Source organism: Saccopteryx bilineata, chromosome 1 (genome assembly GCF_036850765.1).
Source record: "Saccopteryx bilineata isolate mSacBil1 chromosome 1, mSacBil1_pri_phased_curated, whole genome shotgun sequence".
In the NCBI taxonomy this organism is placed as follows: Eukaryota; Metazoa; Chordata; class Mammalia; order Chiroptera; family Emballonuridae; genus Saccopteryx; species Saccopteryx bilineata.
In genome coordinates, this window is record NC_089490.1 from 296,503,698 (window position 1) to 296,517,019 (window position 13,322).

The 13,322-nt window shown below is 44.8% G+C and overlaps 1 protein-coding gene across 8 annotated transcripts in view; it reads left to right on the top strand.

The window, feature by feature from the left end:
- Positions 1-13,322, top strand: part of PDZD2 (PDZ domain containing 2) — a 340,539-nt gene that overhangs the window by 283,718 nt on the left and 43,499 nt on the right. For all 8 annotated transcript variants that reach the window (XM_066244174.1, XM_066244185.1, XM_066244194.1 and 5 more), the window contains one exon: positions 11,985-12,096. In XM_066244174.1, the coding sequence (XP_066100271.1) occupies positions 11,985-12,096 (112 nt within the window). The remainder of the gene's footprint in view (positions 1-11,984; positions 12,097-13,322) is intronic.

The following is a 13,322-nucleotide window of genomic DNA, read 5'->3' on the forward strand; positions in this document are numbered from 1 at the left end:
TGCAGGGAGAAGGAAGGAGATGGGGAACAGAGGTGAATAAGTCCGGTGAGCTAGAAACCTTTGATTCTAGGAAATTCAGATAAGCAGTAGCTTTGTGAGCACTGAATTAGTGGGTTTTGGAGCCCAGTGTGTGTTTTTACTTGCCCACCGGGTGCAAGCTAGGATTAAAGGTAATGGCCCACCAGTTCTTGGCTCTGTTGTTTCATTACCGACTGTCTGAATCCAATGTGAACCTGCATGGGCCAGGTCGCTGTGATGGTGGCTGTGGCTACTGGCTTTACAGTGTCAGTGGCTTGGTGAGTCCTTGTGTGTGTTGCTCTTTGGTCTTTTTTTTTTTTTTTGGTTTTTTTTTGGTGTGAGTCTTGAATAAAGGAATGGCCCACCATTTTTTGGCTCCACTGTTTCTTTACCGGCTCTCCAAATTCAATGGCTAATGACAATTCAACCTGCATCTGAGTGGCTGTGACTGTTGGCCTTATAACTGTGTTTAATAAAACTTTGCAAAAGCAGGTTCCAGTGCAAATGAGTTTGTAAAATTTGTTATTTTTTGAATTTGCTCACTTTTATTGTTACAAAATGGGGGCTGGGCAGCGCCAGGTGTTTGTGGTCTGTGAAATTGCAAATTACCTTCCTGCTTAGGAAGGGCCATTGTTTTGCTAATGTTTGCTGGGGGAGAGGTTTTCAGGCCAGCAAGTTTTGAAAGGAGAGAGCAGAAGGAGAGGGGAGATCCTGCCCCCACCACTGAGAGGTGCAGTAGGATTTCTTTTTTCCTCCCTGATCCCTCGCCCTCCAAGCAGAAACCTGCCTTTCTGTTGGTTTTCTTGTGGCTTGCCTGTCTTGGTGAGATACCAATAAACAACGGCCCACCACCCTCTGCTCTGCATGTGAATGGCCATGACTATGGTGGCCCCTGGCCTTACACAGGTGTTGAGCCAGACTTGCCCCTAGGCAGCACTTTTCCGACTCCACCCCCACCCCCCATACCCCTGTGGATGATCACATGCAAGCCTGGGACAGCCTTTTCTCGCAACTCCCCATGTGACCTCCACAGAGCAGGGCTCAGCTTCCCTGTCAGTCTTCAAGAAGCCAGTGTCCTGAGGAATATGCATCAGCAAATCAGCAGGAACCCAGCACCAGGCCTGGAAAAAAATACAGGACACAGCGTGCAGCCTGTGTTGGTCTGGAAAAGGCAGCAGAAGGCCTCAGGGCAGAGCGCTGCCTGGGACATCACAGCAGACCAGATTTTAACCACAATGTCTTCAACAGGACCAGTTCTTTACTCCTCATTTGAAGCCTGCCTAAAAGGGCGTGCCCCGTTCAAACCTTCCCTTTCTGTTACAATAAGCCGTGTAATCTGGTAAAACTTCCTCTAAAACATTTGTATAGGAGAAAGGGCCCTGGAAGAATCTGGCATGTGTTGACTACGACTGTAAATTGGATTTGACTTAGCTGCTGTACGAGGCCACGGTGGACAATTCATCCCTGGTTTTCTTTTCCTGCCGACCCATCTGTTGACTCCTTTGGTCTCTCTTATGTGCCTTTGTGACAGCCCTTCCTCCTCAACTATTTGTGTATCTTGAGGTTCCCCACACACACAAACACACACAGCCCCTGTTTTATCATTCCGGAATGCAGGGTAAGGCATGTCTTAGTGCTGCCCCCGGAGATGTGTCCAGTGAGAGGCGGCGGCCAGCTTCTACTGACAAGTGACCCGAGGGTCTGCCTTTAGTAGCCAGACCACAAACCCAAAGAAGAAACCCAGGCTCCCAGAGTTCTCACTCACCCGCTCGGCCATGGGAACAGGGCAAGAATGAGCGAGACCTGCTTTGTGGGGGATGTCTGCATTTGCTTCCATTTGAAATCCATACCAAGGAGGGACAGGTTCCCCCCCCCCCTTTCCATCTGCATCTCCTGTTCCAATTGAGGAACTGAGAGATACCGGAGGACACTGACTTCTTCTTGGGAAGGTGACACAGAAGTCTGTCACAGGAGGGGCAGACATGTACCAATGACTGACTACATTCCTGTGTCCTTAAAGGTGATTTTATTGGCCTCAGCTTTCTAAGGGACCAAGAAAGCTATTTAATTTGCATGCATAAAAATCATCGAAATCACCCACAAAGTGGGCTGCAATTGTTTGGGGAGGATAAATGGGAGGAAACCGGAAAGGGCCTCAGTGAGAACAGCGACAAGACTATCTCATTGGCTGATGAGCCACAGCCCACAATTGCCTCGCGACAGTGCGGACATCAGCCACTGTTTCCTCCAGCTGTCGCTGACGTTCTGGCCGGAGCATGCTGGCGCTTGGCGAGTTTTACTTTCCAGCTTTACTGTTTTCCCCTTCAGTCCTGAATTACTCTTTGTAGGAAAGCAATGAGTCCACTGTTGCTGGAGAGCGGTGTTTTAATTCCTGCAGCTCGCAGGCTCCTGACTCCTCTGGGGCTGATTTATGGTTGTTCGGATGCCCGTGTTCTGAATGGTTATTCATTCCCAGCCCTGGCCTCTGCCTCTCCGCTGGTCACCCAAACATCTGCCCCAGAGTTTTGGAAAACGAGCTTCCTTTGGCAGCCTGGAAACCATCTCAGTGTGACTGAAGCATGAAAGGGAAATCTCCAGGCTCCTCTGTCCTATAGATATTGAGGGGGGGGGGGGGGAGCCAGCCCAGCCTCCCAGGGGTTTGGAGCCTGGATGTCTTCTGTCACATCTGCAGATTTTTTTTTCCCCCGAGTGCTGGGAGCCATAAAACTATGGCATGAACTGGGTGCAGCCAGACCCCTGCTGTTTTCCTTGGGATCGAATGTGCTTGCGCAGTGTAAATGGTCGGAGATAAAAGCCACACTTTGCATGGTTTGTTTGTAAGGCTTCACGAGTTAGCTGAGAAAGACAGATGATGCTCAGGACTTCAACATGATATTAGTCACAGTGTGCTCACGGAGGGCTCATAAATGCTTTGGACAGCAGTTATAGTGCGTTTCTAAGCGCTAGGCTTCTAGCTTGGACCAAAGGGGCCTGTCTCAGAGTAGATAATGATGTTTGCTCCTCACCTCCAGGAAACTAAAAATCCATTTCTATGCTTTTCCAAAATTATTTCTAGCCACATTGTCCAGTGCAGCTTTTCAGAGGTTCTGCAATGATATAAAGATGTCAACATAACGATGTTCAGATAATTAAAATGTCAGCCCGTTCAGGTCCCCTTGCAAGTTAGAATCCAAAGATGTTGACATCTAAGGTAATTAACGTCCACACTTAAATTTCCCTGACCTTTTGAGTTAAAAACCAAAGCACTTCATGGCCTCCTTCGATCTCTCCTATTTCTTATTTCGCTCCATTTTAACTAAGGAGATTCTTTTTCTCTTTTCTTTTTATTTTTTTTAAATTTTATTATGTCTTGGGTTTCGGGTGTGCAGCTTAGTAGTTAGACAATCATATATGTTACGTAATGTTTCCCTCGATATTTCCGGCACGCCAACTGGCACCATACATAGTTAGCACAATATTATCGATTATATTCCTACGCTTTCCTCACTTCCCTGTGACTGTTCTGCAACTATCAACTTGTGCTTTTCTTAGTCCCTCCTCCGCTTTCACTCGGTGCCCTCTCCCCGCAAACACCAGTTCTCCCTCTGTACCTGCCAGTCGGTTTCAATTTTTGTTTGTTTTGTTCTTTAGATCCCACAGATAAGTGGAATCCCATGGTATTAGTCTTTCCCTGACTGACTTATTACCATATTTCCCCATGTATAAGACACACTATTTTTCAAAAAATTTGGGGTCTAAAAAATGGGTGCGTCTTAAATAGTGGATGTAGATTTTTTTTTTACTTGCATTTCCCACTTTTTCATGTGGATAAGGAGTTGTATGAATTTTATGATGAATAAAACTTGAGTTCAGTAACTTTACGTAATACTTTTTTTTTTTTCAAATTTCGGGCCCCCAAATTAAGGTGCGTCTTATACACGGGAGCGTCTTCTACATGGGGAAATGCGGTAACAAGGAGGTTCTTGGTGTTGGGTGTGGGGGAGAGGTGGTGCTTTTCCCTGTCTGGAGCCTGGGCTGTTTTCCACTGAAACAAAGATGGCTCTTGTAGCTCCAAGAAAGTTGAATTTGTTCAACAGCAAGTCTCTTGTGTGCTTTAAGTTTTAGTAAAATGTAAATGAACAAAGAATAAAGGGACCTAAAATGGTATCAAACATTGGCCCCACACCCTTGACATTTAGAAAAATGAGCGAGTCCCCAGTCCCTGGACAATGGTCCCAGGAAAAATTTTGTTCCCAGGACCTTATTTAATTTTGCCAAAGACCATTTCAAGAATTGTAAAAAGTCTGAAATTTTGCCCTACAGATTAATAGATGCCAGCAGAAGACATGAGGCTCCTGGGTCAGAGACAAATGATTTGTTGCTCACGGCACAGCAGTTTTTGGCTCTCTCCAATCCCAGTTTAAGATTCAGTCCAGTTTAGAGCTTCCTATTTGCATAATTTCCCCTTGCCTCTCCCCCCCCCCCATACAAGCCTTTTGGGCGTGGTGCGGAGGGGCTTGGTTAGATGTACACACAGGGTTTTGTGTCACAACTGAGAAACTGAGTTAGACAACCCGAACCTTTTATGATGGGCTGGAAGCAAACCCAGTTGCCCTTTGCTCCAGAAAGAGAGACTTATCTTTATTCTACTGGACAGTATACAAATCCGCTGCTTTCTTCTGAAACACTGTCTCTACCTGTCAAGGCTGTTCACTCTACAAGCACATTTGAAAGGATAGATAATCCAGAGTAGAAACAGTCTGTGCCTCCGTTCACAAGACAAGAAATGAGAGGGACCCATGGAGAAATGTCTCCCAACAGGTTATATAGCAGAGACTCAATAATAACAAGTGAAGGAGGGTTGATGATGAAAGTATCCTTGGCTTCTCTTGAAGATGCCAGCCGGTCTATAGCAGTTGTTAGGAGTCTGTGACTGTGAACTTAAACTTGATGCGTGGGGATCTTCCCATTCTGGGTGGGGGGAATCAACCTGGTTCTACGTATAGGTTAATTTACTTTTTGTTTCTATTCCAGAGCTTCTTGATTTGTTTTCGCACTCCAAGATTAGAGGATAGGGCACCCTGGGGTACATATGTGTTGGATGCGGACTGTGTCTCTGACAGAGCTTCCACATTCTCAGAAGTGGGCATTTCCTTCCTGGGCCACATGTTCTGTTTCCACTGCCTTTTGACATGGGAGTGCTTAGACTGGAGGAAGTTGCATCTCCTGCCCGCACTTATCCAGCTTGAAAAACACCCTCTGCAGATACATGAACCAGACCTGCTGCTGCTGATTCTGAAGCATATGCCCCTAACGAGCTAGAAAGGGCATTTAACTCTGCACCTGCTCCTTGGCAAGTCGTCCTTCCTCAGGCTTTGAATGTTCCAGGGGTCGAATAGCATTGCTTTCTGCAACATACTTTTGGGCAGTAATTGGATAGGCTTCTAGTGTTTCATATCTGTCTCTTTTAGGGAAGACTCAAAAGCTTGAGTTTCTGTTCAACCTGCTGCTTAACGGGACCCCTCTCTTCTTTCTTAGCCCTGCTTGCTGAGTCTGTGCGCCTTTTTAACTTGCGCTGTTCCTTTGCTTTCTGACTCAGATATTTTTTCTAAAATACTGTTCTAGAGTCTGTCATGTGAGACCCATCGTTGTGAAAGAGATGGGACCGGTGAGTCCTCTGTTTACTAAAGTGTCTATTGTTCAAGTGTATCTTCACCACCACCACCTCCGACTTGGCTAACTCCACCCAGGAAATAGTCTCCCATCAGACCAACATCAAGTTCCGGCCCGTTCCTGTTCCACCTGTCTCCCATTTCCCATGCCTCCTCCACCGAGGTTAAAAAACAACTATGTGCCTTTAAAATGTACCCAGGAATTTTTTTCTCTCTTTTTTTTTTTACTCTTCTTGTCCTCCCTCACTCTTCTCCTTTAAATCAGATCCCTCTGGGTATAGCCGTCCCAAATCCTCTATACTGGGGCTCTTTATCTGCAGTTCATAAATCACACTCCTCATTGTTCTCTGGGATCCCTGTAGGGCAGTTCTGGCATTCTGTTCTCTGGTTTTGTCTCTCTCCCTCAGTTAGATTTCTTTCTTTTCTTAATGTTTATTTTATTGATTTTAGAGAGAGTAAGGGAGAGAGTGAGAGAGACAAGAACATCAATCTGTTCCTGTATGTGCCCTCACCTGGGATTGAACTCTCGATCTTTGTGCTTCGGGATGATGCTCTAACCAACTGAACTATTGGGCCACGGCCTCAGTTGGATTTCTTTAGGTCCCTGTCACTCTCTCTAATCTAGGAATAGCCAAGGTCTCCCCATTTTTTGATGCTCACTTTTAGATTAGTTAGGCACATCTGTCTTTTCCTTATACATCATTCTACCCTGGACTTCACAACCTCCCTTCCCCTTCCTGTATGTCCAGTCTGTCATCTAAGACCTCGTCTTCTGAGGGAAATATCTCGGTTCCTGGAGCACATCACCAAGTATTTCTCTCTCCTGAACTGCTTCTATTCTGACTGTAAGACCAGAGAACGTTCCCAAATCTGTGTTGGTGTCCTGTGCCAACCTGATTTCTAAAAACCAACTGTTCAGGCACATGCCTTTAAAACTGTCTTCCTAGTGGATAGGTTTACAATGATTTTACTGAGCTTTTCTCTCATCTTCAATCCAAAAAGATGGTATATACTCTTTGGGCCCATATTTCTTTTGCTTTATCTGTTAATAAAATCTGTTATTTCTGTAGGTATAATGTTGAAATGTATATGCAGTCTAGAGTTGCAATCATAGTCTATACGGTCACCAACTCCAGAGGGGCCTTGAGACCTGGTAAGGAGAGAGCTTGCAATTTTAGGGTCCGGGGGAGGGCAGTAACTAAGCCTTCTCTATCCCCCTGTGATACACATTAGGTACTCTCCTAGTACTCCCACATGCATTTTTATTTAATCCTCATAATAAGCCTATAAGATAATTGCAAGGTAATTTTAACTCTTTAGAAATAAGAACTTTTGTTCCTATTTTATATAATCAGAAGAACTGCCTCTGACTTCAGTGCTCTATAAATATACACTGCTCAAAAAATTAGGGGATCAGGGATTGTGCAGATTCTCCAGTACTTTCAGCCTTTTGTATAGTACATTTTCACCAATGAAATAAAAGTTGGTTTTGCATCTCATTTGCATAATTGAACAACTTTCTTTGACTTGTTTGCTTTTCTGATGTTCTTGTTTAATTTAAAAAAAAAATCAAGCACTTCTTTTTTTATCACTTCATATTCATTTTGAAATGTTCCCTAATTTTTGTGAGCAGTACATTTACGGGCAAATTCATGTCACAACCTATAGCACATGAGAATTGTGTTACACTTTGCATGCAGTTCGCGTATTTGTAGTTCATACAGAGTGTGAGACAGAGGTTTCCACAGTTGCTGCTTAAATAACAAGTATTCTAAATAGAGAGCCTTGATGAAAGCTCTACCTCATTTTTCAGCTGGTGGGCTATTCGGGTGCAGCTGGGAGCCTAATTCTCCAACCGTGGAATAAGCTCAGGGGAGGGCAGGGCGGTTCAGGGGATATTCCAGCTCAGTCTTGTGTCTGCTTTGAAGGCTGGCTCTGTTTGGACCAGGACAGTGGTGAATTACAGAGCCCCAGGTCCTGTCCCGTGTCCATAAGCCCAGGATTTTATTAACTCTCCAGGTGACTCTGATGCACACCAAAGCTTGTCTAGGTCATCGCTGACCCTGGCAATCTCCCTCAAAATCAGATATACTCCAAATACCGCATAACTAAGCTGTGTATGCAAACTGACTTCCTTTGGTATCTTCTGCAATTTCAGTTTAGGATTCAACTTTCTCAGCTTGGATCCACTATCACACAGTTGTCTGCTTACTGGCTTTCAGAATTTGGTTGTTGTTGTCTTTGATTCTCTTCGTCCTTGTGGGATTATATCTTTCATTTCAAAAATCTCTTCATTATTTTCATAGGATTTCAAGATGAAAATCTACCAATCTTTAATCAGAAGCCTATTGTCATTTAATTCTTAAATCAAGCCTTTTTTTTTTTTTTTTTGTATTTTTCTGAAGCTGGAAACGGGGAGAGACAGTCAGACAGACTCCCGCCTGCGCCCGACCGGGATCCACCCGGCACGCCCACCAGGGGGCGACGCTCTGCCCACCAGGGGGCGATGCTCTGCCCCTCCAGGGCGTCGCTCTGCCTCAACCAGAGCCACTCTAGCGCCTGGGGCAGAGGCCAAGGAGCCATCCCCTGCGCCCAGGCCATCTTTGCTCCAATAGAGCCTCGGCTGCGGGAGGGGAAGAGAGAGACAGAGAGGAAGGGGGGGTGGGGGGTGGAGAAGCAAACGGGCGCTTCTCCTATGTGCCCTGGCCGGGAATCGAACCCGGGTTCCCCGCACGCCAGGCCGACACTCTACCGCTGAGCCAACTGGCCAGGGCCCAAGCCTTTTTTTCTTTTCCAGATGAAAATACATTGAAGCTCAAAAAGGTTGACCAGTGTGCATAAATTGCTAATAATTGGGATAAGCAAGGTCTGTGCCCAGGCAGCTGAATCCTTCCTCTCTGCCCTACCACCAGAAGTAGAGGTTCTCCATGGAGAGAGACTCTCATAGGTTACAGGTGTGGAAAACTACAAACAGAGAGGCTCTAACTCGGAAACTGGCAAGTTATATTTGGTTTCATTAATATAATGGCATTGTTGTATGACCCATAAATTAGAAATTGCTGATGAATAATAGATTGTATCAGCTGTTTCTCTGAACCAAAGGCCTTCCAGGAGAACTTTTTGCACATTTCATTTTAGAACAACTAAAATGACATTTCCAGAACCATTTGATTTGTTCTGTACATCTGAAAAAAAAAATGCAACAAAGGGACTTTCTTAGAGTGTAGACACTTTCAGACAATAGTCATAAGACTAAAGGAAGGTTCATTGTAATCAAACACTTGTATGTTGCTACTTCCTGAAATAACCTGGAACTAATGTAACTAAGCAACCTACTTCCTGTTCATTGAGTTCCAAGCCACCTAAATCATGACAGACCAGTTTTCTATTATAAGAGGAAATGGTTTCATTTAAATTCAGAGCCCTGTGTTAACCCTTTCAGGGGGTCTGAAATAAAATTACACTCCTACCTGGAGCTTACCATACGTACCTTTTGTAGCACATGGGAGAGGGATCTCTGGGTGTACTCTTAATTGGTTTTAGCTGTGGGCTTTCAGTACTCCTGTGACATGCACCATCTTTACCATAAGATTTATGAAATGTTGCTGGTATTATATAGATCATAGAAACCAATTCTCATTTCATTCTTTGGTGCATTTGAGGACTAAAAAGAAAGAAGAAAAAGATTGTTTAAGGCCGAGATTCTTCTAAACTGCCTCCCCCAGATCCTGAAATCCAGGGGACTTGAGAGCATTTGTGTTTGCTTCACAAGGACTTCAGATCCGACATGGTGCCCTGTGCCCTCGTAAAACTCTACACCACTCGTTTGGTAGTGACTTTCTTCACAGACACTCTGGGCTAGATCCCGGGTATGTGTTATAAACGGAAAGGTCTCAGTTATAAACTTAAGGGTCTCAGTTTTATTTCCTTATCTGTTCAATGGAGATAATATTATTTACCTTGGGACACATGTTTTCTGTGAAATTAGGTGGGAAAAAGTTAAGGTGAATGGGATTATATGGGATGGTTTAGTATTGAGCATCCAAAGTTATACATTTAGAAGCATCTTAGGATGGAGCAGGGGGAAACTTTCTGGTTAATACATAAAGCCGGAAATCAGGAGACTGAATATGAAGTCACAGCCTTCTTGCCTGTAATGAGCTGAGAAACCTTGGGCTGCCACTTTCTTCTTGGTTATTCCTATGAGTGCTTCTGTCACCTCCAACATTTCTGACCGTATGGAAACCTGGGGCTATGCAGGAAGAAGATAGAAGGGAGAATAGACAAAGGGAACTTTCTAAGTCCAGAAGCAGTAGGCTAGGATTGTTTTTCTCTGACGTGAACTTCTCAAACAGGCTTTCTGATGGTTTGGGTTGTGGCACTGCGCACTTAGAGGGCACCAGAGGAGATAATGACTTGAAAACCTAAGGAATACCTTTCCCTGTGGGCTGATAGCCTGGATCAGGTGTGTCACCAGGAGCTTAACTCAGTCTCCCGTAATTGCTGTGTACAGTCTGGAGACAGGTTCTTTCCATAAAAATTTTAAACCAAGCAAAGGAAGAGACTTCTCTCTGGGTTATTTCTATGTGCATGTCTCCTGTGCCCCGGACCTCTGGCATGTCTCCAGAAGGGTTCTTCTGCACTGTGTATGAATCAGCACCACAATTTGGGGTTGGGAAGAACATCTCTCTAGAGAATCTCTGAAATCACCTTCCGGATTCCATTCTTGCCTTTACTTCATAATTTAATCCTGGAGACCTGCCAGTCCCTGACATTGTCATAGGAACTCACTAAATTTATCTTCGTTTTATATATCAGGATTAATATGTTTTCTCAAAGCCCCTTCCTCAACTTGCCTACATCTCCTCATTTCTCAGACCTTTTTTTTCTGTTTCTCATCCAGAAAGATACTTGAACTTGAGGGCAAACGGGAGACTTCCAAAGCTTATGTATTACATACAATTTATATATAAGCAATTATTTCTTAAAAAGGGGTTTGCCTGGGAGATTATTTTTACTGCTTACTTTATATATTTTCATATACTGAATTTTACATACAATGTACTATTTTATTATCCATTAAAATTCAGATGTTTTTTACATTATAATGACATGACTTTCCAATAACTACTCCATGTTGAAGGTTATCGTCTGTTGTTTTAAAGTACAGATATGTTCCTTCACGTGAAATCTGTTTTAATTAATATGACTTTATTTCCTCCAAAAAATAAAATTGCAAATGGGAAGACTCACTGTTTGGTGTATCTCATAAGCTTTGTACATGTAAATTTATCCCCTGAAATTTTTATGCAAACACTGTCAGTACATAAGTCTCCTCTCTAATGAACATACTTTGGGGTGTTTTTTTCAAGCATGATTGGCTCTTCTTAGGAGAACCCAGTGGTCCTTGGGATCGTCCTCTCTACATCACCTGTGGGGGTCTGGTAGTATAGACATGCAACGCCCATATGAGTGGGCTGACTTTATGTTGATGCCTCCACATAGCTTGGGCAAAGCTTGATTCTGTGAGGTATTCAATCAGTACTTAGGAGTGTAGCACATGAAACATCTGGTTGACCCGAGGGGTGTGTTTATTTGGCTGCCACAAAATCCCTTTTGCCATATTTTAAAACCTTAGAATTGCCCTGGCCGGTTGACTCGGTGGTAGAGCGTCGGCCTAGCATGCGGAAGTCCCGGGTTCAATTCCCGGCCAGGGCACACAGGAAAGGCGCCCATCTGCTTCTCCACCCCTCCCCCTCTCCTTCCTCTCTGTCTCTCTCTTCCCCTCCCGCAGCCAAGGCTCCAGTGGAGCAAAAGATGGCCCGGGCGCTGGGGATGGGTCCTTGGCCTCTGCCTCAGGCGCTAGAGTGGCTCTGGTCAGGACAGAGCGACGCCCCGGATGGGCAGAGCATCTCCCCCTGGTGGGCGTGCCGGGTGGATCCCTTTCGGGTGCATGGGGAGTCTGTCTGACTGCCTCCCCATTTCCAGCTTCAGAAAAATACAAAAAAAAAGTTAAAAAAATAAAAATAAAACCTTAGAATTGACTAAATGTCTGGTTAAAGATTTGTTACAACTTACACTATAGGAAAAAGCACTAACCCACATGGCAAGAGACCTGGGCTCTACCTGTGACTTTGTGACCACATGAGTGATCTTGAGTGATCTTGTCCAAGATCAAGGTTTTTCAAGAAATGGAAGGACCCCTAGAGCCCTCTAAACTCTGATGCCTGGAGATGACGTCTCAGAGGGGCTGCGCCAGCCTCTCCCAACAGCTCTGTGCGCTCTGCATTTCAGATCCCTGGGGCAGATGAGCCCCAAGACTCGGGCGGCTCTGAGGACCTCAAGGGAAACCTGGAAAGTCCCAAACAGGGCAGCAGTAAAATGAAGCTCAAAAGTCGTCTTTCAGGTAAGCGGGCTCTGCCTAACATGCTCTTTCGGAGAACGAGCTTTCAGCTCCAGAGTGGGGACATGAAATCATTAGCGAGACGTGCTCCTTTTTCCCTTAAAACCTCCAGCTTGTTTCGCCTTTGCATTGAGCATGTCCTGGGCTTAACACTGTTTTCAGCCTGGCTCTTCATGTGATTAGTTTTGAGTCATAATGAAGCGAATGTCAGCATCATTGTTTGTCTCTGCTTAAATTTAAACTTGCTGTGTGTTTGGTCATTTACTTCACTAGGACTCCAGGTGACCCTTTCACTGTGGAATATTCCTGATGGCCTATTTTCCCAGCAAGCATACCTCTCCCCAAGCTTTGGTCCACCAGAGCAAGGGACAAAGAGCTATTTATATCGTCTCAAATCTGCATTTTACGAGGTGGGGGTTGGGAGTGGAGCAGTTGCAGCTTTGGAGCAAGCAGAGCTGGCATTTGCTGGGCACATCCTTATAGCGGCTGGCCCATGCCCTGAGGGAGGAAGTCAGTGTTGAGAGCGAAGGCCATGTGCCGGAGCCCAGTGACTCTCATGGATCGAGGACCTTTGCCTTGGTGGGCTCTTTCCTCTATCAAAAATATACTAAAAATTATGTGTTATGATTGCATTGGTATAAAGTTACTAGCTGGACTCATTATTAGTTGTTCATTACTATTATGTTCTTTTTTTTCCTGAATTTAAAAGAAATTAAAACATTTCTGTGGGCCCCTAAAAGTGGTGTGGGCTGTCGTCTGTGGCCTGGTAGAGAAGCCAGCCCTGGCTGCCCAGCCCTGGAACACGTCAGGGATGGCGGGAAAAGTAAGCGCTTGGAGGCCCCACAGAACCAAGTTTACCCCTCAGTTTTTGAGTAGCCTTGGGCTGGTTATTTACCATCCCTGCACTCCCACTCCCTCACCTGAAAAAGGAGATGATAATACTGACTGTGAAAGGTTGAGCAGATTTTTTAATTAAATAAACTCACACGAGAGTAGCTAGCACAAAGTATGTATGCTAACACCCCCAAAAGTCAGTTTCCTCCTCCTGCCACTCAGATCAGTGGCCAGAGCACCCATCCCCCACTGCCTGGCCCTCTGCCGAGTTCTTCTCAGGTAGCTGGCACGTCTAGGACCATAAAATACATCAGCTTTGTTTTTTGAGTAACAAAATGGATTCCTTTGTATTTATAACTCAGAATAACTGAGCAATATCTAGCTGAGTGAATGCT